The following is a 22805-nucleotide window of genomic DNA, read 5'->3' on the forward strand; positions in this document are numbered from 1 at the left end:
AACGACATAGACGATTTTACACATAATACTTAATGCTTCACTAAGAATGCTCTTCGGTCCCAATATCATTTATTGACAACATTAATGAAAACACATGCTATAATACCCATGTAAACTTTCAGGTATATCATCCGAATATCGATCTTGAAGGCAACGTCTGCTTGAATATACTGAGGTATGAGAATCTGTACATAAATGATTGTTATCCAAGTTCCAAATACTTTTTTCATAAGTATTATCCATTGGCTGATTACTGAACTTATTCGTTCCGATAATTTAACAGTATCATTCGTACGATGATAAAATAGCAATTCAACATTTTATTGATCCGCATATAGGGAAGACTGGAAACCTGTACTGACGATTAACTCCATCATTTACGGGCTACAGTTTTTATTCTTAGTACGTTCTACTATTCGTTGATAAAATTTATTAACTTACAGGATTGACATAGTAAAATTTCCTCAGCTTTATCATAAAAGGAATTCTAAGATTTTTTCTTGCTTAACGCCATATTCTTATAGGAGCCAAATCACGATGATCCATTAAATAAAGGTACACAGTTTTGCTCAATAATTTGTACATAAACTGCTTATGGCGACAAATTACTGTATCAATAGAAACAGCATTAGTATTGGATGATAGGATTGCCAATTTATTTCGCATTCAACCTTCCTGTTTGTTCTAGATGCTGCTGATGTTTTACGTCAGAACCGTCAATTATTTGAACAAAATGTCAGCAAAGCAATGCGTGGTGGATACGTTGCAGGCGCTTACTTTGACCGATGTTTAAGAAATTAGAATTGCTATTTTCACTGTATTAATTTTCAATCATGTTTGTATATTGTGTTTTTCATTTACTGATTATGAGTCTTCGAGAAGATATCGTACCATTATATAGGGAAATATCTTATTTTAGTGTATTGCATCGCTTTAGCTATGATTTTTGATCATTAGAAATGCAGACTTTTGGATGATAACCATTATTGCGCGATAACTAATGTAGTTTTTTCTATGTAAAAGTAATTCCATACCGTGGTTGTAATTCTTATTCAAATGGAAGCCATATCTAATGTAGGAGTAGAGTATTTTATGAACTTCTGTACACTTGCCGTTTTGCCTCAAAGTCAGACATCAAATCATAAAGAATATCCCCTGGCTTGGTGGCTTATCGATAAAAAATCATATGGTTTACCAATTACCATACCGTAATCTCAGTTTGCTTATACTTGATTAGTACATTAAATTGTGGCTATTCGAAGCGCGCTCACTTTTTCATATTTGCTTATCAATTATATATAATTCATCGCCTCGTCAATAAGTTGACAACGAAGAGGTGATTTATACCTTTAAGCGTAATACTGTACTATTTCAACTTTGAAAAGGTTCTACTCAATGACAACATGATTGCTGTTAATGTAATTAACCAAAAATAAAAAGACTTCAATATCCTGTTAACTACTCATCATTGAGTTATTTGTTGATCTGTTCCATATTATTCATTTCTCCTAAACTAGCGGGAGTATTTAAATATACCACGGAATAATTAAAATGACTCAGTATTATGTTTGTTATTCTTTCTTGATATTAAAGGAGCAATGTATCGGGTAAGATTGCGGAGTCAAATCAAGGATAATTGTAACACGCTTAGGCTACAAGTCCTTCATACTAATTTTGAGATCTTTATTCTATATTGCTACCTTACATGAAACTGTCAATTCTGATATTGAATTCATCGACATTTATCTACGATGCAGAAGAGATAGATACTGTAAACTACCAAGTTGATCTATAACATTTAGCATTATCTGCAAAGCAAGCTAGGAAATATCTGCCAGTACCTATTAAATATTATCAAATTAATTTAGTGGTATATATAACACATGTTCCATTAACTAAATGTGATATCAATCATGCAAGAGAATGCAATACTGCGTATTTACTGCGTATGTAAAAACAAACATCAAAATTATGTAAGTCACAAAATGAATTCAGATAGGAAAATCATCGATGCCTTTTAATATCATAAACATTCACAATTACCATATAAAAAAAGGAAATACGTGTATTGGTGAAAATTCAGTCAATAAAATTAAAAAGAAATATTGTACATCGGCCACGATCTTCGGCAACAACGGTAACAGTTTTGAAAGTCATACCGTTACACAAAATCACACGATTATCCAATAATCTTGTCATTCTATCTCTTAAAAAGTAGCAACATACTTTAAATTTTTTAGTAACACTGTAAACGAAGGATACGTTAAATTAACTACAAAATAGCTAAAGCCCACAGAATAACTATATTCTACATATAAAACGTCTCACACGATTTTACGTCTCAATTGCTTTCGTAACAAAAGAATTGTCAAAATATGGCTAGATATTTATTCAAACATTGACACTAGTAATATCAGTTACTCACAAACTAGCAGCTAAATACCGTCATCATTTACATTATACGCCATTATTTGGTAATAACCACAAGTACGAGGAACAAAAAAATATTCTTAGTAATATTAATAAAAGCGAATACTTTAACTTAGTATAAATAATTATAATCCAAAAATAACTATTTACTGGTAAGATGATACCGTAACAGTGAGTCAGCGATCTCAATTCACATTCGTAATGCTATTTAAGGTACAGAAATTGATTAATAGCAACATTACGAATTATATCATACATGTAAACTATCCGAAGCACGCATATCTAGCTATGCATTATGATACGTATTTAGTTCAATTTCAAGATCAAAAATGAAAGCTGATTTTATGATAGCAAAGCGATTACTACAGGAAAGCAGCGACAGCGTTTAATTAAGTATGATGCAGTTCACACTAATGTAGTCTCGACATCACCATTTGAAAATGTATCTTCATCTAATATTACAAAGACCATTGCATCGATTAACTATCCAGGGTAATAAAATTGTATTTCCTAGATAAAATTCAATTTTCACAAAACAATCCAAGATATCGCAAATGCGGTTATTAAACATGTAATACAAACCACGGATGCGAAAATTATATTACGTCAATCTTTTTAAAATATAAACGATGCTTTCGCTATCGATGGTTACAAAATGAGTAAAGTCACCATTAAAAAAAATATCGTCTGCATAACGACCAAATAGGCGAATTTCCTGTAATTTTTTACCATTTCTTAAATCCCACCATATCAGCGTATCACTCACAGTCACTAAATAGTTACCATCTTTTGAAAATTTACAGCAATTGACCCAAACGTTGTGTCCCCTTAATGTCATTAATTCCTTTCCCGAGTGAATATCCCATATCTACGTAAATATATCGAAAAATAGCCACATGAAATATTTCATCACTAACGGTATATTCTCATCACTTAACAACGGTGGTTTCAATGATTTAGACTACTGATTACAATTAGCGATATATAAGTAAAAATGCAAACTAGGTGCGAATTATCAAGCTAATTATGACATTGATTAATCTGCTGTTAGTAAAATTTTAAAGTTGTAATCCTCCAATGCATGAGATACCATAGACTAATTGCCTAAGTAAATTTAACTCTATGCAGGCAGCACTCATTACCTTAATCGATCCATTATCGCAACCTACAGCTAAGAGTTTGCCATCGTTTGATATACGACATGATCGTACACAGTCTTCATGAGCTGTATAACTCCTGATTAACCGGCCGTCTTCACAGCTCCATAACTAAGTAGCGAATCAATATGTACAGTATCGTATCATGAGTTAATACAGAATAAACAAAAAGAATTCAAATACTGACAAAAGTAACGCTAGTATAATCAAGAATCGTTACAGCTATCTTTGTATCATTTGTTCAGACAAATCATTATTAATACTGTACTATACATATATTGATTTAGTAATTAAACCGATGCCAAAATCTGGGCATAATTGTATGCTCTAATTATTTCTCAACTTACTTTAGCTATTGCATCGACTGATGTTGTTATAAAACTCTGTTGATCGGGCATGATAGAGCAATCTGTAAGATGTCCTGAATGGCTATAATCATAAAGCATATTGCCAGTAGCTGAATCCCACAACTGTTATAATGACAATACCCAATAACAAATGCATGTAAACAAAAGAATATAATATAACCTTAGCGACGAAAAGTTGTAATAATCTGTCTATTTTACTGTACGTTGTTGCGTACCAGGAGTTATATACGTAAAGTAAATAGCCTCACAAGGTATAAATTTGTAAGAGTACTAAGTCAAAACTGCTATTCTAAAGGGTATTAGGTAAGAGTAACTACATTGACACTGTCATGTTTTCATTAAATACCTTGGCAGTATTATCACGAGCACAAGATAAGAGCCGTTTACGATCGCCAATAAATCTAATAAAGATTATAGTGTCTTTATGGCCATTCAATTCCTGCAGTAATCTCCCATCAATGCTACTCAAGATCTACAGAAAGTTAAGTAAAACAATCAGAATAGTGAACCATTAGCCATATCAAATTTTGAGTTATTACTTAATTTTATACAGAAATTGCCGCTAATGATATCACTTCGGTTTATGTTGGTAACAATTTAAAATGATTTCAGATCGATATTAATTTCCATTGCAAGCTTACCCATATTATTTTATCAGAACCTGCTGCGGCTACTTTTGTTTGATTAGGACTAAACGATAAACATCGAATAGGACTTTTACCGGGTCGAGTTTTCCAAATTGGATTTTGAATATTATCAGCCTGAAACAACTAAATTATCAAGCGAAGGAAAGAACTTTTTAACAAAAAACAATCAATAAAATCTTACATACAATGCGTATACAGTACATACCATGACCTCTCCATTTTCTCGACCTGACGATAGTAAGGTTTCATCTTTTGATAGGCAGCAACAACGAATTTTTGAACGACCTTCAGAATATTCTTCTACAAACTTAGAATTTAAGCCGTGATAGACCTATTCAATGCGAATTGTACGTTAGATTACAAAGTCGAATATTACAGACGCATCTAAACGATCACGAGATCTAGTAAAGCACTCTCTGCGTTATGAAATTTGTAATAGTTTTTGCTTAAAAAACTACATTCCAACTTATCAATTATTGATTATTATTTTACACAAACCAGTAAGCTTTCTTGCATATCAGGTGCATAAATAGTTGGCTCATCATCTTGAAACGAACAAGTGAAGAAGATTCTTAATTTAACCCTTGCAAATTTATCTTCGGTGGGATTTGAAGACCAAAATTTGACAGTTTCATCGGATGCAGAGGATAATAATCTGGAATCATCAGGAGCATAAGATACTGACTGAATCCAACCATTATGCCCCTTATAAACTGCAACAGTTTGTCGATCTTGGATATGCCACATCTTTAAAGGAATTTCAAGTGATTCGATAAGTAGTTTGCACAGTTTATTAGGAATACAACGAAATACAAATATGTAAGAACAGAACAAATATAGTCAACAAAATTAATCTCATAATGATTGCCTGTTTACCTGTAACGCCGAGGTAGTTAATCCAGCTGCAAAATATAAACCACTTGACGAAACATTACAACAAAGAACACCACCAAAACATCGAAAGGATGCTAATTTCGATCCATCTTTAACACTTGACGTAATAACATTCCTGCCAGAAGAAGAAATAATCATCGTGTCGTTGTTGAAGAATGCACAACTACTGACTCCTTCGTCATGATGTGTGAGGGCAAGTAAGAGGTCTTTTCGAATATCCCCAGACTGGGTATCCCAAACCTATCATTGCAGAAAATAAGCCATAAAAGGAATAAATTCAGCATGTGAAAAAATCTATTCCTATTTCATAACTATGTGTCTAAACAAAGAAGATTAATTACTTTGACATAAGTATCATCAGAGCATGATACAATTTTTTGACCGTCGTTTGAAAATGCACATTGTCTAACAATATCAAGATGTCCATAAAATGTAGCATAGTCTTCACCCGTTCTTGAATTCCATAACTATTAAACGTAATAGATGTATTAAATAGAGGATATAATTATATAGATTATTCTTATGATTTTTTCAAAAATATTGATTTCTACATTTCTTAAAATAATGCATCATTAGTGAATATATATTTAGGGCCAGGATTTATAATGTTATCAATGATAAGTTATGCACTTAATACACAAAAATCGAATAGAAAATAATATGTCAGAACCATAGATGAAGCTAAAAGAAGTGAATGGGCCAGGGCTAATTCTACATATTCTCGAACAATAAAATAATGTATGTCTCTCAAGTAAATACTGTCCAGTCTATTAGTATATCTGATCAACTATCGATTTCTTACAAGATATAAAGATCAGATAAAAACAATGACTACATCTGCAATGAGTAATAGACGATCGAGTTGCTAAAATTTGTATTTGAATATTTTTCTGATACCCTCACCATGATCAGCAATAGCGGTAAATATTGTATGCTATAAATTTAACGAATATAAGCCATTGTAACTAATGTAAGGTCACATTGCAATCGAGTAAACTTCCAATACAATAAAAATCAGTTACACCATTGTCAGTAGATTACCTTAACTAGTCTGTCAGCACCACAAGATACTATATTTGCTTGATCAGGTGAAAATTGGCACCACAACACATCCGCATCATGCTTATCATAGACTAGTTCTAAAGATTCGTTTGCAATATTCCAAACCTGTTCATAAGATAATAGTTTATCATCAAGTGCCAGTCAAATAGGGATCAATTATCCTTTCTCGATGATAATCTGTTAATAAAATCAGCTCTTCTATGCTTCTATGAGCACTGATACTCCTAACTAGTCATAGTAACTAATTCAAATATCGTAGTCGCTTATTCATGTATCTTACTTTTACAGTTTCATCAAGTGAAGCCGAAGCAATACGACCATCTTTAGAAAAGCAACAACAGCAAACTACTTCATCTCCATGACCATCAAATTTAGCTACCGATGCCCCAGAGAAAGCATCCCATATCTGTTATACATGGTAGAATAGAGTACAGAATCTTAAATAATTGCTCTAAAAGTCATTTCATTAATATTATCTTACTCAAACGGAAACATCATTAATCATTTTGTTGATAATTATCAATGAAGTTTACTTGGATATCCCCATTCCATGACGATGATACAACTTGAGAACCATCAGGTGAAAAGCTACAACAAGCAGCTGATGCTTTATGAATTCGCAAAGACATCAGGCATTTATCCAATTTATGAGAAGGTTTATTACTGCAAAAGTATGAAGTCACAAAATGTTATCGCACGTCAGGCTAAGGGAGAACTAGGATTTCTTCCTGTTTTAATCAATCTGAAATACGTTACAGGCAATACTAATCAATCATGTTAAGAATCCAATTTAATTTACTTACCACCAATTTAGATAGAACTTTTCTTGACGACGCTGACGAGCAATTTTTAAAGCCTGTTGATGGATTGTAGTAGAGCCTGTTTGGCTTATAGCCATCTGGATAAGATCTGGTCGAGGGTTTTCGACAAATAAATGACTATGAACGCTAACTAGTTCAGCAAATTTTTCCAGTAATTCTCTATCCTAAAATCATTACAACATTTAAGTAAAAATGTTCCTATCTCTTACGATTTGCATTAAGGCGAAGTATGACAAATATCAGTTAACAATTTCAGCAGAAGCGTCGGTTATAAAAAAATTTCATAATCCTAAGTCTTATTGAAACCTATAAACTGACCTCGTCGTTTAGTAGTTTTTTAATTTTAATGTAGTCACTTAGAAGACTAGATGGAAGGGTATAAGTTAGCCTTGCTTCAAGCCACAATAAATCCGTTAAAAGTGCCTTCGCTTTACTAATTTCGTTTGCTTGGATTAAATGCGATATTAAGTTATCATGAATATAACGATCATTTTTGAGCAGATGATATTGACCATGACAGGTAGCATCGTAACGTTCAATTAATTTTCGATGCAGAGCAGGTAGATCAGGGCATTGTTCTTTTAAGAAATCCATCTGTAAATCATGTATACCATAGACCATCATCCTATCGCGAAATTCAATCTCTGTTCAATTTCATATTTGACCGAAATCGTTTAGTAAAACGACTGTACGAATTTACAAGAACTATAATTGTCGTAACAAAATTTGATAGACAATCTCTTACTTATTCGTATCATAATAGTGCCTTGGGTAAATCTTTGCTAATGATTTGCTAGCTAGTTCATCCATATCGTCTTCAACAAAGGCCTCATCTTTATCCCATAATATCGCTAAAACACTAGCTGGAATCTTAACATTAGACTCAAATACCGCCAATTGTTCATATTGCTGCCTTAATTCAGGATCTAAATTATCGACACTCATGGAGATGGCTTCACCTAATGTATCAAACTGATAGCTCATCGATTTGCGTAACCTACTAACTTGACGATTTTTTAACAGTTCTAAATAATATCCCCAGCGATCTGGACGTCTCTGTAACAGTGCTCCTATCATGGAAATAGCTAGCGGTGAGCTCTTACATTCATCAATAATAGCGCTAGCTTCAGCTGGTAATGATTCAACTGGTTGCTTAATCCATGAAGCCAAAATAGTCTTTGATTGATCCGTTGTAAATCCATCCTAAGTCAAGAATAGTTAATACTAATAAGGACTTTAAAATGATCTCTTCACAATTTAGTTTCACGTATTAGAATGCTGTAGGATACAAGCATATTACCTGCAAAGGGACTAGAACTTTGTGACCACCAACTCGATCAGCAATGGTAGAGTCACGCGTTGTTACTAAAGTTCTACAGCGTAAATTGAAGGCCGCCAAGACTCTCCAACTCCATACATCATCCAATATTAGCAACATCTTTGCATAACGACGTGCTAAAACAGATCAGGGAATAGGAGGCATACAAGTAAGTTTATTTGACTAAATTACAGTCCGATATGACCATGAGGTAATCAATGAGAGAATCAATCTTTTCTAGTCTAGTAGTTATTTACGTATATAAGCGTTAATCTATGAAGAAATGAATACATATGACTTTGATATTATTCTCTACTCATCGTTCTCCTTTCATAATATATTTATAACCTATCGTCATTCGTAAACGATCCCTTGCAGCTTCAATATTTGTAGGCAAATATTGATATTCTTGGTCAAGCCTTGAACATAAGTTTTGCATCTTGGCTAATATTTGGTCATTATTAATTTGACCTAAGATTTTTGAAGATAGAAATAAACATAGATTATTTAATTTACGGAATCAAGCTATCACTTTAAAAGTCATTACAGTAGTTATAAATAGCAGATAAAATATAGTGGTGACAGTGTAGATCGACAACGATAACAATTACTAAACCTAATTATATTAATTTTGTCTTTTAGTTTTATTTGATGTCATAAAAACTCCATTTCAACACATTAATCTATGGTAGATCCATACTCATTAAGCACTATAAACAAAGGTCTAAATTCCTTGTGCAATAACATAAACTGACTATTATTCGTCACAACAGAATTTTATTTGATAGATGATTTACAGACTGTGATATTAAGCAATGATACTTGCCCATAGTAAGCCAAGAGACTCCACCGGGGAAACAAGTCCCAATTAATTTAGCAGAACGTAATGATTCCGCTGCTAAAACAGTCTTGCCAGATCCTCCCATACCATGTAATATAACCCAACCTTCTTGATTCTGCAATGATTGTAATCCATTTCGTAGTGTTTCTAACGCTTTCTCTCTTTTGATATGTACGTTTGGGCGTTGAGGTACACCACCTTCTACTAGCATTGGCAAAACTAATCAAATAAGAGTAAAACAATCATAGCAAATTAATAAGACAAGCAAGTTGTAATTGTAACCTATTAGCATCAATTCATTACTACTAAAGAGAATTATGTTGATTATCGAACCATCAACAGTTTATCAACGCTTTTTGCAGTGGGCCAGCTACTGTAATTATCCATGAAAAGTATAATATACTGTATCAGCTCGGTCAATAACTCTAGCAAAGCAAATGTAAACTTTGTATACTGTCATAACGTTATGGTCCTTTACAAGTGTCGCCAGTGGATTAGCAACATCAGTTTCATTGCTCTTTCACTAAAATTATTGTTTTAACAGAGTAGGGCCAATGTAATGCCATGAAAAGAACTGTTCTATGGTATTTTTCCCCTAATTTTATTGTGCACTAGGGATCTTACTAGTAAAATGAACAACATGCAGGGAAGTTTTTCAAGTGAATTCAATAGATTTACATATAGCTGACAGTAGAGCAAACGGTATCTTTCGTACTTGCTTCTCCGAAGGCATCATCACGCTAGGGACTACTTTATTAGATAATTGTAGAAAAAGATCCACTTCTAATTTTTGGTTGAAGCAGTCCCTGGCCAAGCTATGCCAAGAGAAAGCAATCTTGGGTCATCATTGATACTACTTTCGATTATGCCGTATTGTATTACATGTTATCGAGTAGAACAGAAGGCCTACATCGAAGAGAATTCCATAGGAATAGAAAAATAAGTTCCAGCGCTGCTAGTCATCGCAATATACGGCAGAATCCTTCTTGATGACCATTAACTTAGTCTCTTACCGCCTTAATTATTATTTTTCACTACGGATAAACAAGTATCAATTCCATCATCATTTCTATACGTTGTTCACTAGATAATTTGATTGATCGATTGCAATCAATTTGGAGTTATCATCCTTGTTAAAGAAGTCTTTGATAATAAAATGGATGTTGTAGCCATTACTTCGTCCTAGTGAGAATGTTATAGCATGAACTACTCGATCGATCATGGTGAATCTAGTAGTTTATGGTTGTAGCATTCATAGATGTCACGACTACGACAAATAATGAATCTATCTGCCCTAATTCCTAGACATTACCAGTCTATCATACATAACAATTCGCTGCATGCAGTAGACTTGCTTTGCATTTGTGATTGATTTTGATCTATAGTATCATCATCACTGACATAAAGTTATACTATACTATCACCAAGATTACGATAGTATAACGAATGTGTCTGCTACATACTTTAAATCGTTGGTGTAATACTATTCAATGCAAAGATAGCCGAATAGTCATGGATAAAGTGGGGCAAAAAATAGTTTTGCTAAAACGATAATGACTAATTCTGAAGAAAAAAGCCGAAAAAGCAATAGGAGGGAAGATACACGCACGTATGTCAAAACGCATAAAAAGCGCCGAGTTACAGTCACCATCTTGACGCACTAATTAGCTAATTAGCACTAAAATGACCCATCCAATCATAGGAGATGTAAGTATTCATTAGCAGCAAGATTGGAAAAGTTGGCGTCCATGTATGACATGGTTGGACTAGAATACTACAATTTATTTGGATCATGTCTCTGTAAGGTGGAATTGGATGTTGACTTACTTGATTCTAAATCATCTTCAGGTTGCAATTCACTAGGTGAATCAGGAGAGTCAATGTCTCCTTTTAATAATTGTGCAAGATGAGGATAACTCTCTTGTAGAGCAAGGCGAAAGCTACGAAATGCCCGATAACCTTTCTCAGGAATGAGATCCAATAATGCCCGAGCTCGATCGGCGTTGGTTTCTTTAGCTTCGATACGTTCACAATCATCACGAGTGACAATTTCTTGCGAATATAAGATGTCTAATATGCGACGGACTCGCATATCTTGTACAATTGCCACTCGATGCTTGATTAATAGATGGCGTTGGCTTTCTGTAGCAGCCATTTTAAATGTAAATTATCGCCTTGGGCTGCTGCTACGTGTTAATGAATGTCCGCTCCGATTGCTGAAAGTTCCTAGCTGCTTCTTTTTATACGCCACTGCAATGAGTGACAGATCGACAGACTGCTTGCATCCAGTCATGGATTTCCAGTATGGGGGTTCCCAAAGGCTTCTTTCTTCCGCTGTCTTGATGTCAATCATAACATGGATCCTATTCACTCATGGTTGCTCTAACATTTGCAGCATTAGACAAACTTTCCCAGACTACCAATGGCATCCATTTCAATCTCGTCCAGAAGTGTACTCGGTGGAATCAAACCTAGCCATGGACGCTATGTCAGCGACGACTAGCCAAAGTCTAATAATATAATTTCCCCATCAAAAATAAAAATAACAAACAAAGTTATGGATACTTGGAGGATTGCAACATGATCTAATTTGATTACCATGTAGTGTATGTGCTCCTACTGTATTCAGCATCATGGACTACTAGAAGGAAAGCTAGGCTGATTTTTCTTCTACTGTACACTGAGTATGCCGTAATCAAGTCTACATGTATGTTCATAACGATCGCAAATTCAAGGTCTTATATCAACAATGTTAAGGGATACTGGAAGGATTGAAGCAGAATTCTCCCCCCAATTTTATCATCGTATTCCATACAGCGTAACCCACTTGCTAATCGATTCTGTACTCATTACTCCTTGTCATAGACTATTGGAAGAAACTTAGGCTGCATTTTCTTCTATGTCATGGACTACTCGAAAAATACCAAGGCACCATTTTCTTCTATCATGGACTACAGGAAGAAAGTTTGGCTACACTTTCCTCTAGTAGGTCCATGTTAATTTACTCGCTACTCAGTGTCATGGACTACTGGAAGAAAACTTAGGCTACATTTTCTTCTAGTAGGTCCTGCAGCGAATAAAAGTCACGTAACACAAATCCCATACAAGCAATCAAAGTGATGGACACTTTGAGCATTTTAGTATGATTCAATTTGATGAAGGATTTCCATATAGCGTAGTGATTATGTATGGTGTTTGTTAGACATAATTCAGGATGTCATCCATAGTAGAAGAAAAAATATGGAGGACTTTAGACTCTTGCTTGTATCTTCTAATCCAACATGGACTGTCAAGGAATACAGTAATAAAGAAATAATAATCACGATACAGCACAGTGCATGAGGACTCATTCAGATGAAGTCCTATGCATATCGTATAATCTACCAAGGACTACTGCTACCACTGTTTGGTTTTCTTCTAGTAGTCCATAAATATACTCAGTGCGAAGTGACAGTGATTAAGAACCCCAAACCCACAAATATATACAGTCAAGGATTACTAGATGAGAAAGTAGTCGAGTAGTCGGTACGCAAAGTATCTCCAGCGATAGGGTAAACTATCATTTAAATCGATTCTCATCATCATGATGGAAAGCAACGTTTTGCCGACAGAGACATGACAGCGATTAAAGTCTGCCACTCAAGCTATCCGAGTTCCTTGATGACTTTTCCGTATTTCTAATTTTTATCGTAGATGTGTCTATCTCTAGTTATTAATGAACAACGTTCTATTTCTACTCGTACGCATATTTTAGAGATTCTTTTTCTACTCTATTATATACACGTTTTGCATAACTAATTTTCATTCTGAGCTAACTTGTGATCACATCGGATTCCATTCCAATTTGCAATAGTTGGCAATGACGTTAATCATTTTGACCCTGTTCAAATTGTTGTTTTTAGTGTATTTATTATCCCTAGGAGGAATCATTAGAATCAATCATTGATTGCAATATTGATCCAATGGCGGCACTGTACTCTCTTCAACACAGCAATGTCATAATCCTACTTTGAAAGGATAAATGGTATAACCTGTTGCCATCAACTAGCACAGTATATTTCCTTCAAATGAAAGGCTTAATCCATCTACCATTCTATCGACCAGTAGGTATATCGTAGAAGCTGTTACCTGCCAAGAATAGGATATAACAGCTTGAACGTATACTGTAGTCATGGACGAGGAGAAGAAGATCTTTTCGCTTTCTGGTCTTCGAACAGTCCATGCTGCAATATATTCCCTCTCAATGAAGGCCTTAAATTAATACGTATATCCATCATTGAATCTGCTCGTAGAACGTATAATCTGATGCCTTCTACTGATAGGATATAACAGCTTGAACGTATACTGTAGTCATGGACGAGGAGAAGAAGATCTTTTCGCTTTGTGGTCTTCCAACAGTCCATGCTGCAATATATTCCCTCTCAATGAAGGCCTTCAATTAATACGTACATCCATCATTGAATCTGCTCGTAGAACGTTTAAGCTGATGCCTTCTACTGATAGGATACAACAGCTTGAACGTATACTGTAGTCATGGACTAGGAGAAGAAGATCTTATAGTTTTGTGGTCTTCTTCGAGCAGTCCATGGCAGAGTAGATTCCCTTCAAATGAAGGGAATCATTACACTCATTCAATCTACTCGTTTATCGTACAACCTGCTGTCATCCCCTAATAATAATAATAGGAGATACAACAGTTTGTATGTCTAGTCGCGAGAAAAAGATGCTTTACCTTGGTGATCTTCTTTTAGCAGTCCATGGTAGAGTTAATTCCCTTTCAATGAAAGCCTTAATACACTTCTAATTCAATGAACTCGTATAGCCTACAATCTGCTGCCCTCCACTGATAGGATACAACAGCTTGAACGCATAGTCACGGACTACGAGAAGAAGATGGTTTACCTTTGTGGTCTTCTAGCAGTCCTTATGAAGGCCATCATGACACTCATCATTCCATTTACTCGTATTTCGCACAACCTGCTGCCATCCACAGATAGGACACAACAGCTTGTACGTCCAGTCGCAAACTACAAAAAGGAGATGCCTTAGCTTTGTGGTCTTCTTCTAACAGTCTATGGTAGAGTAGATTCCATTCAAATGGAAGACCTTAATACACTTGTAATTCAATCTACCAGTATATCATGCAGTCCTATTTTGCCATCAGTAGACGGGCGTGTAGACTGTTTAGTAATAGGATTCCCAATTATACATGTGATTTTTGGTTGAGTAGACGGTACAGTGCAAGTTGATGGATAAGTGTCCCTTGCCTACAGGATATGATTCTGGTGAATAAGCAGAATCAAAATCCTGATACTTTTCAGACTCTAAAGACCAATCTAAATCACTAAGTTTCCCATTCAGGAAAACAGTCTATAGACTAGGTGTTTCATTTCGTTGTCGCTGTAGTCATCCTTATTGGTAGAGTGTCAGGTAACAATCATGCAATCTTCACTCCTCTTTTTGTAGATCCATAAATAAGCCAACCATGCCGGCAGATTTCAAGTAGACCATTGAAGAAAAAAATGACACATGGCAGAGGATTAATGGCATCATGGGGAGGAAGAAAAACAAACGGATTCAAATTAATTTTCACTCTGTGCTGAAGGAGTGAACAATACCATACCGGCGATTGTGTTTCTTGAAATTCCACTCCAAGACAGCATTTTCTATCCATCATGTGGATCGACTTGATACTATGGCTGTGCAATCTATTGATTTCTACATGGACAACTAGGTAATTATCATGTAGACAGATCCAATCCAATCGATTGATTCTACATGGTCTACAAAGTAATTATGTGGATGGATACAATTGACCATTGAATCAGGTTATCAATCATTATGATAATGATGCTTTGGATAGAAAGGCAGAATAGGAATCGTCTTACGTCTCTTTAGTCATGTTAATCCTTGCTTGATTCATTTTGAAGCATTACTCCAATACATATCACTAGACTATAGTTTTAAAGACAAAAAAAAACACAAGATACCAGGAAACGAGAACAGCCCCAACTGATGCAAAACAAAGATGGAATGCCAATCATGGTGACGTTGCCGTTGATGGTGGCCACTGATGGCCATTTCCCATCTACAAAAGCTTGCTATTGAACGACCTTGCCATATTCGATCAGCATGATAGCTGCCAGGTTAGAAAGGACGAGTGAACTACTGGAAAAATTGCAAAGCTCTTTTCATCGCGTTAGACCAATTCTACCATTTTGTACTTTAGTCATGGATTGAAAACAGCCTATCGAGCGGTAACAGAGCTACAAGAACAAAATAGGCGTTCCACATCTCAATCAAGCCTTTTCTCTTCACGACTCGATCAAATGTCTGAAACAGCCTGTCCCACTACAGGAAGAAAGAAGCGTTCTATAGCTAAAAGTCGAACTAGACATGACATAGACCTCCCCCCGCCATCTTCCTTTATTAGCCGTCCGCCACACACAGAGTTTTCCTGAATTGTTAGCAACCGTTCTGCCACTCCTTTCCTGCTCGACCATTGCGTCAATAGAATCAAAAGAATATAAATGTCCTGTCCTGTCCATCACAGCAGCCAGTACTGTAGTATAGAACATATTGTCGATGACATATATACTGTATATTTAGTGCAATATATAAACATTTCGTTAGCTCCAACGGCAAACATCAATCGAACCTTTCCAAAGTCGACTACGGAGAAGAAAGAGTGAAACCTTTTCGGCAGACGACGATCTTGTGTAATAGAAGGGAAATTCGATCAGGTAGTTCTTTCCTCTTCACTTTGGCCGTTATTAGCCGACTGTTCTCCCCTATTCCTTTTGGCCATCCTTGTGTACAGTGAAAGATCAATCAAAGAGAGAAAGAGATGCGTCAAAGTATTCTTTACTGTGTGATTAGCGTTTGCCTAGTGACATTGTATCCAGCACCTTTCCAAGCGCAAAATTCACTCATACTATCATGCGAATTGAACTGGAAACAAAGTCTACGTAAATCGTTGTGTGCTCGATCCTGCTTAGGGGTAAGAAGGAAATACAGTACAAAACATGAATAGAATCATTTATTTTGCACCAGGACACACCTGTAGTTGATGGTTATGTCAATGGACTTGAAAATGATTTTCATGAGCCATCATAAACGAGTTGCCATCATCAATTCGACTTGGCAAAGGAGAATCTAGTCCGATAGCTTCGATAATCCGAGTATACTGTATTAGTCGATACGATGACATAGAGTAAACCAAAAAAAATCTTCACCTTGACATAACCAATTGACCATCCTCGACTACTACTGTAAACCGGTTACGATGGCACCTTGTACCGCAAAGATAAATTAGCGGTGAACGTTATAAAAACACAAAAAAACAAAATGCACTAATAAATGCTTCAAAAAAATCAAAATACCCGTCATAAAATCAATCTTTCATCAATAATGGCCCGTACAATATACAGTACTTGTACGTGTTGGCTTTCTATGCCTAAGGATAGAAACAAAAAATGCAGTGCAACCAGTTTTTGTACCACCCATCATTTTGTTTACCTTGATAAATTATTGCAAAATGAGAACATATTCATTGGGAATCATATTTAAACAGGCGTTTCAGTTACGCCATATGTTATTAATTGAATGGATGATCATTTATTGATTACATCCTATCTTGCTTCAGGATGTTGTTCTCAATGACTTCTAAATTACCAATTTCCGTATCTGACGTCCTGATCATTTTATATCATCATTGACATTGATTGAATCAACAAATCGGCCACCATAGAATTGAAAATGAGATCCAGGATCAAATATTTTCTTATCATTTCATTGACATGAGCATACAGTAATAACTGTACTCACTTTTCCTCTACTGTTTACTTCATATTTTATTGATGCAGAATCATTAATGTAGACGAACAACATTGAACGGATCACTCGGATAATGAATTCTAATATATCATTTCCATCTTTCTTTCTTTTTTTTTGCCCGTTTCCATTCTCGACTGATAGCAGTTCTAGTCACGTCACAAGGTAGCAAAGTTACTTATTAAGAACGAGCGCAATGCAGTAACAGTAATTAATTAAAAAAGCAGAAATAAAAACATTCACTTGGACGATGGTGTTGACCACCATCGGTCGGTGGCGAAATGATCGGATCAAATGATCTTCCGTTCTTCATCCTTTGAACTTTATTTCAGCTGATTACACTAATCGATCATTTTTTATAGCATAATAATTCTATCAATACAGCGACTGCATTGGTGTCAAAAACCAGCTTTATAACAATGATAACGGAAGACAAATCTCTAAATTATTATAGTCTCCGGGATTGAGTGTCCCTTAACTATCTCACAAGAATTGAGACGCCTTTGCTTCTACGTTAAACAACTATAGAACTCCTCTTTTATTCCACTATTGGCCGAGCTTAAATACCCTCTGGCAGCTACTATCATGTATGAATCATAACAGTTCGTGAAATTTAGTTCACTTTGGATAGCTAAACTAGTGCAGAAATTATTCATAATCTTAGACATAGAGTATACTAAATGATTGTAGATAATTAGATTACAGTATGTCCAATTATTAGGCCCAGCCATAATAACTCCGATTACTCAGATACTCAGCGTAAATAGCTTAAACGATGATATATTATTCTAGGAGCACAGAATTATTTATAGTATCATCTATAATTGAATATCTTCAAGATATTCATTACAGGCGTTACAAGACATATCACCATAATCAATTAACATTACTTACTGTATAAGAACTCTTACTAAGGTACACCATAATTGACTGTAACAAAATAAATAACTAACCTAGTTCTTACTGTATGTCCATTATTAGTTATCCCCATCTAGAAATGTTAACCACTAAATTTAGTCATTTACTCTTCACGGTGGTTCGTACCGTGACAATTGGCAACCACCATCCTTAGTTCAAACTATTTCCCCCTATTCTAATCCATTTCAATGTGTTTATCATCTACTGTACTGTATTTCCAGTGGATTACCATCGTAGTAATGATGTGCAGTTATTGTACAATAAACAAATGAAATACGATCAAGATTATCAACAGAGTTGTGTCCATTTACCTCATTTTTATATTGACTGTACAGTGTGTGAGAATGGATTCATTTCTTCTCCAGGAAATCATATTTCATATTACTGTACCTACCAAATTCTCTATAAATCATCTATTTGCTACCATTTCCTGTATTCAAAATAGACTAAAGCCGAGATCATGCAGTCTTCTGGGGGGGAGGGTACCGGTATTAATAAGGAAAAAAGCGATCATAATTAATAAATCAATTTGGTACAACATCATCAAAACTACTCGTAAACTGCAAAGGATAAATGACACTATACATACAGTATGTGAAAACACGTAGCTTTTGATGTCTATATCTGTAACCTAATAATTGCACTCGATACATAGCTCACGAAATTGATCAATCGATTCATTAGTTTAATGTTCTAACTGCTCCATACTATCTTTCATTTTTTTACATGTAAGCGTACTCATTGTTTTTCTCGCGCTAACTTGATAACTCTTGCCCTAGATGAACACAATCAATGAAAGACTTACATGTTGCAATCCTAATAAATGCAACGATCCTTGTATTTATGGTTGCTTAACAGCATGCTTGGAACCTTGGACTAAAAGTTACAATTGCTTGGAAACCTGTACTAATAAATACGCTGGTAGGCTAGAAGAATACTCATGTTGGAATGCCTGCTACTTGATGAAAAAAATCCATCAACAATCCTACTGTAAGCCCTTACTTTGTACCAGTAATTTTATCTTGATAATTTTAAGGCTTTCACTTATCAGTAAGTTATCATATCTGAAAGATTCAGTTACAACCAATTTAATGGACCTTACAGTGCAAGAATTGCGTCAATTCATTGTTACTATTACCACGCAGAAAATAAAGTCAGTCAAAAGATCGGTTTCATTATAATTAACTAGCAGTACTGTAGAACAGTTGTATTATTTACAGCTTGTTTACAGTGAATAAGCCTATAATTAATAAAGTCTTGCTACATAAATTTAGTATTATTCAAAGAGTTTACTTAATATTGATCAATTGTGCTACATGGATATGATTGATATATCGTAAATGATATATTTCGCCGTTAAGGCTATGTATTTTAAATAATAATAATAATAGAAAGTATTAAAAGAATTTGTAATTTTCCAATAATATAGCATTTGAAGATTGTAAAATATATTTTCTGCCTCAAATTATAAACAACGGTAAGGAGTAGAGTTATTTCATTTTCTTATACTTAACAACGACTGGATATTCTAACAATGTTTCACATTCTGCCTTGATGCAGTAGAATAGCATCAAGCTAGAGTAAATAATAATCGACTACATAATCTTGCGATATTGTATACTCTCACTATAGCCTCAATATTACAAAAGATACGTGGACCCATTAACTGCTTACCTTTTACTGGACCAAAGAAATATCATGTGTCTACGTTGAGAAATTCCACTACAGACAGCACCCCCGTTATTTCTCAAGATGGATACCGGAATGAACGTTGTACTTGCTCACCACCTGAGCTACATAATGCTAGTATCAGTAACTACCTCGTTACGCCAACTTTTAAAAAAATTACAGTCAACAGCAATGGTAATTTTGTAATAGAAATTCGGTGGTTACGTGCATTAGGTTCGTATTACACTATACCATGAAGGGCTAATTTTACCTTCTGAATCTTATTCGATTGAGAGAATGTTACTATTAGCAATTGCTTGAAGTTTAAAGATCAAACTATACCGTACAATACCAAAATGACCAAATTTTAACGTCTTTCAGTTTATTAAATTTTCGCTCGCCGCTTTCCTTTATGTAGGCTATCATAATGACTTTGAGGTACAGTTTATTGTGCCGATTAGGAATCCACCCAACGGTACCCGCCGGAAATGCAACATCACAACAGAAACGAACATCAAAATTGTAATAGATCGCATTGCCAATTTATCCCACGCAGACGTACATGAAAAAGGCATTGACTTTATTATCCTTCGAATTCCTAATCCGAGCAATTTTTATCATTCGCAAACCATTGGAAACAAGGTGACTATGGCTGCTGAAGTCAAGAAAAAATATTACCAAAAGTACAGGGAATATTTCCCCAGCGATACCGGTTAGTCATAAACACCCTCAAAACCAATTAATACAGTAAATTATAAAGCGAATAGAGTCGTCTGAATATAATCGTTAGTTTTCAATAGAATCTATTGCTAGATCATGGCTCACACATTATCAACACTGCAGTAGTTTTTTATGCCAAATTCAAAAACTTTAGATAAATAATATCTGTTAATAGTTCGTTGCAACTCAATTCGCTAACTATAAATCACTACAACATGAAAGTACCATTCTAATTAAAGTCCTATCTAATAATGCACTATACCATTGCTAGAACCAATAATGTAACGATTAATTCTAAGGGTATAATAAATACTGCTCTGCTCATACTAAGTTTGAAAATTTAACGATTAAACATCTTATTTTTTATGCAGCTAAAATACCTCCAGAGGCGGTTGCATTGATTTGCTTGGCTAGTGCAATAGCTTTAATTGGCACTTCCGTTTACTTATACTTGGCATACCATCTCAAGTGTAAGCTGTATTTTTAAATCATCATTTTTTATAGTATTAAAATTTTTTTAATTATACCAACCAGAGTGTACCGTTAGCTAACTGGAAGCATTTTCACTACAAGCGTTATCTTAAAAGTACAGTAGTTAAATGCAGATATTCGAAAAACTGATGCTGTCTAATAAAAAGATATTATCTATGCGTTAATTCTTATAGCAAAATTGAATATAGCGAATGGTATCACTGAAGAATTTTATCGGGATAGACTAACAGAATTGGATAGAGCTCTTAATCCGGGTTTGGGATAGATAGCTTTAATATTATTATCCTGAAAAATAACACGTTTAGGCAATATACAGTACAATCGTATGTCATCTATACTTATACGTATGACTATCTAAATAAAATGATCACTTCTTTTATTCTTTATGGACAGTGTATCCTGTAGCTGAACGCACCATTAGCAGTCCCGACTATGTTAGCATAGTACATGATCTATTCGAAGAAAATATCGATTTAAATCTATTAAGATTTCTAGATGGTAACAGGATTGGTTACAATGTTGTTGGAGCAATTGATGACGATATAGCGACTCCAATCCCAGAAATAGTTATGAGGAAACTTACAACATGTTCAAAGGTACTGTAGAATACTTATTGCTACTATTATGGCTGTTCTTATAGTAATAAATCACTAGTTTACAACATATTGGGAATGATCTCGAAAATATTCCCTAATAATTATGTAGTGTAATGAAGCTGAATAACAGTTTACAAGTATTCGTATTCAACCATGTAACTACATTTTTATACTTATTCGGTTACGTCACAACTTTCATTACGAATGAGTGCTATCATAGGTATAACGACAACTGTGGTTAATGGATTGTCTTTTTTAATTTTTGATTACAGATAATACTCTATCTATCACCGGAATACATTCGAAATATCAATAAATACCAAAAACGTGATCTGCGAGACTTCGAAAACGATAGTCCTGAACTAATGTTTGCCAAATGTACATGGTCATTAATGCTACGTAAACTTTATAATTGTCCTCGCAGTAATGATGTAATTGTGGTCACGAACACTTCGATATATCCTGGTTCATGGATAAGGTTTGCAAGATATCATCTTGCCTTTCCTTCTACACAAATCCGTGATCTTAAGTACGATAATCACTATGATCCTCTACTACGCTGCCTACGAACAGCAAGGGCCGATTTAGAAACTTGATCGCTGTTCAGTCCAAAAAGTCTTTATTGTATATTATTAAAGACCTTAATATATATATTTTAAATGTACAAAAATAATCATAGTATGATAATCTTTTTAACTGTATTACTTAATAGCCCTAATGATAAATGATAATACCATTAAGTATATTTATTACGATCCTTTCATGTTTCAATCGTCAAAGTAGTTTTATAACCTCATTTCATGAACTTTTGATACCTCAATGCTCAATCTTATATACTTACATTGTTATCAATCTCTTGAATTAATGGATGTACAATTATCGTATTAACTTAATCTTTAATTTTGAGCTTGAGTGATATCTATATCGTGTAACTATAATGATGACGTTGTATAAACCATATAATTCTAGATTAAATCATTTTGCTGGTTCCTATGAGCCAAACAATAGGCTTGTAGTGATGCACCCCGTTCTTGATTATG

The 22805-nt window shown here is 34.6% G+C and overlaps 3 protein-coding genes across 3 annotated transcripts in view; 2 read left to right on the forward strand and 1 right to left on the reverse strand.

Moving 5' to 3' along the window:
* TRIADDRAFT_32811 (uncharacterized protein) overlaps positions 1 to 801 on the forward strand; it is a gene marked incomplete at both ends in the record, with an annotated part of 2793 nt that extends 1992 nt beyond the window's left edge. The window contains 4 exons of the mRNA XM_002117568.1: positions 123 to 175; positions 339 to 402; positions 525 to 555; positions 689 to 801. Coding sequence (XP_002117604.1) covers positions 123 to 175; positions 339 to 402; positions 525 to 555; positions 689 to 801 — 261 coding nt within the window. The remainder of the gene's footprint in view (positions 1 to 122; positions 176 to 338; positions 403 to 524; positions 556 to 688) is intronic.
* A 2230-nt stretch (positions 802 to 3031) lies between these two features.
* Positions 3032 to 11693, reverse strand: TRIADDRAFT_32738 (uncharacterized protein; the record flags this gene model as incomplete). Its single annotated transcript, XM_002117608.1, is given in 19 exon segments — positions 3032 to 3298; positions 3573 to 3698; positions 3935 to 4057; positions 4071 to 4152; positions 4270 to 4427; positions 4808 to 4933; positions 5101 to 5349; positions 5479 to 5736; positions 5838 to 5963; positions 6538 to 6663; positions 6839 to 6964; positions 7092 to 7221; positions 7362 to 7543; positions 7698 to 8004; positions 8125 to 8582; positions 8680 to 8834; positions 9046 to 9136; positions 9495 to 9757; positions 11366 to 11693. 19 exon segments carry the CDS (start codon positions 11691 to 11693, stop codon positions 3032 to 3034), a joined length of 3681 nt encoding a protein of 1226 aa, XP_002117644.1.
* A 7375-nt stretch (positions 11694 to 19068) lies between these two features.
* TRIADDRAFT_61635 (uncharacterized protein) lies at positions 19069 to 22361 on the forward strand (the record flags this gene model as incomplete). The annotated part of the gene is made up of 6 exons (XM_002117569.1): positions 19069 to 19279; positions 19922 to 20191; positions 20376 to 20669; positions 21049 to 21147; positions 21563 to 21765; positions 22038 to 22361. 6 exons carry the CDS (start codon positions 19069 to 19071, stop codon positions 22359 to 22361), a joined length of 1401 nt encoding a protein of 466 aa, XP_002117605.1.
* Between the last annotated feature and the right edge of the window lie 444 nt (positions 22362 to 22805).

Source organism: Trichoplax adhaerens, genomic scaffold (assembly GCF_000150275.1).
Source record: "Trichoplax adhaerens TRIADscaffold_26 genomic scaffold, whole genome shotgun sequence".
Lineage (NCBI taxonomy): Eukaryota > Metazoa > Placozoa > Uniplacotomia > Trichoplacea > Trichoplacidae > Trichoplax > Trichoplax adhaerens.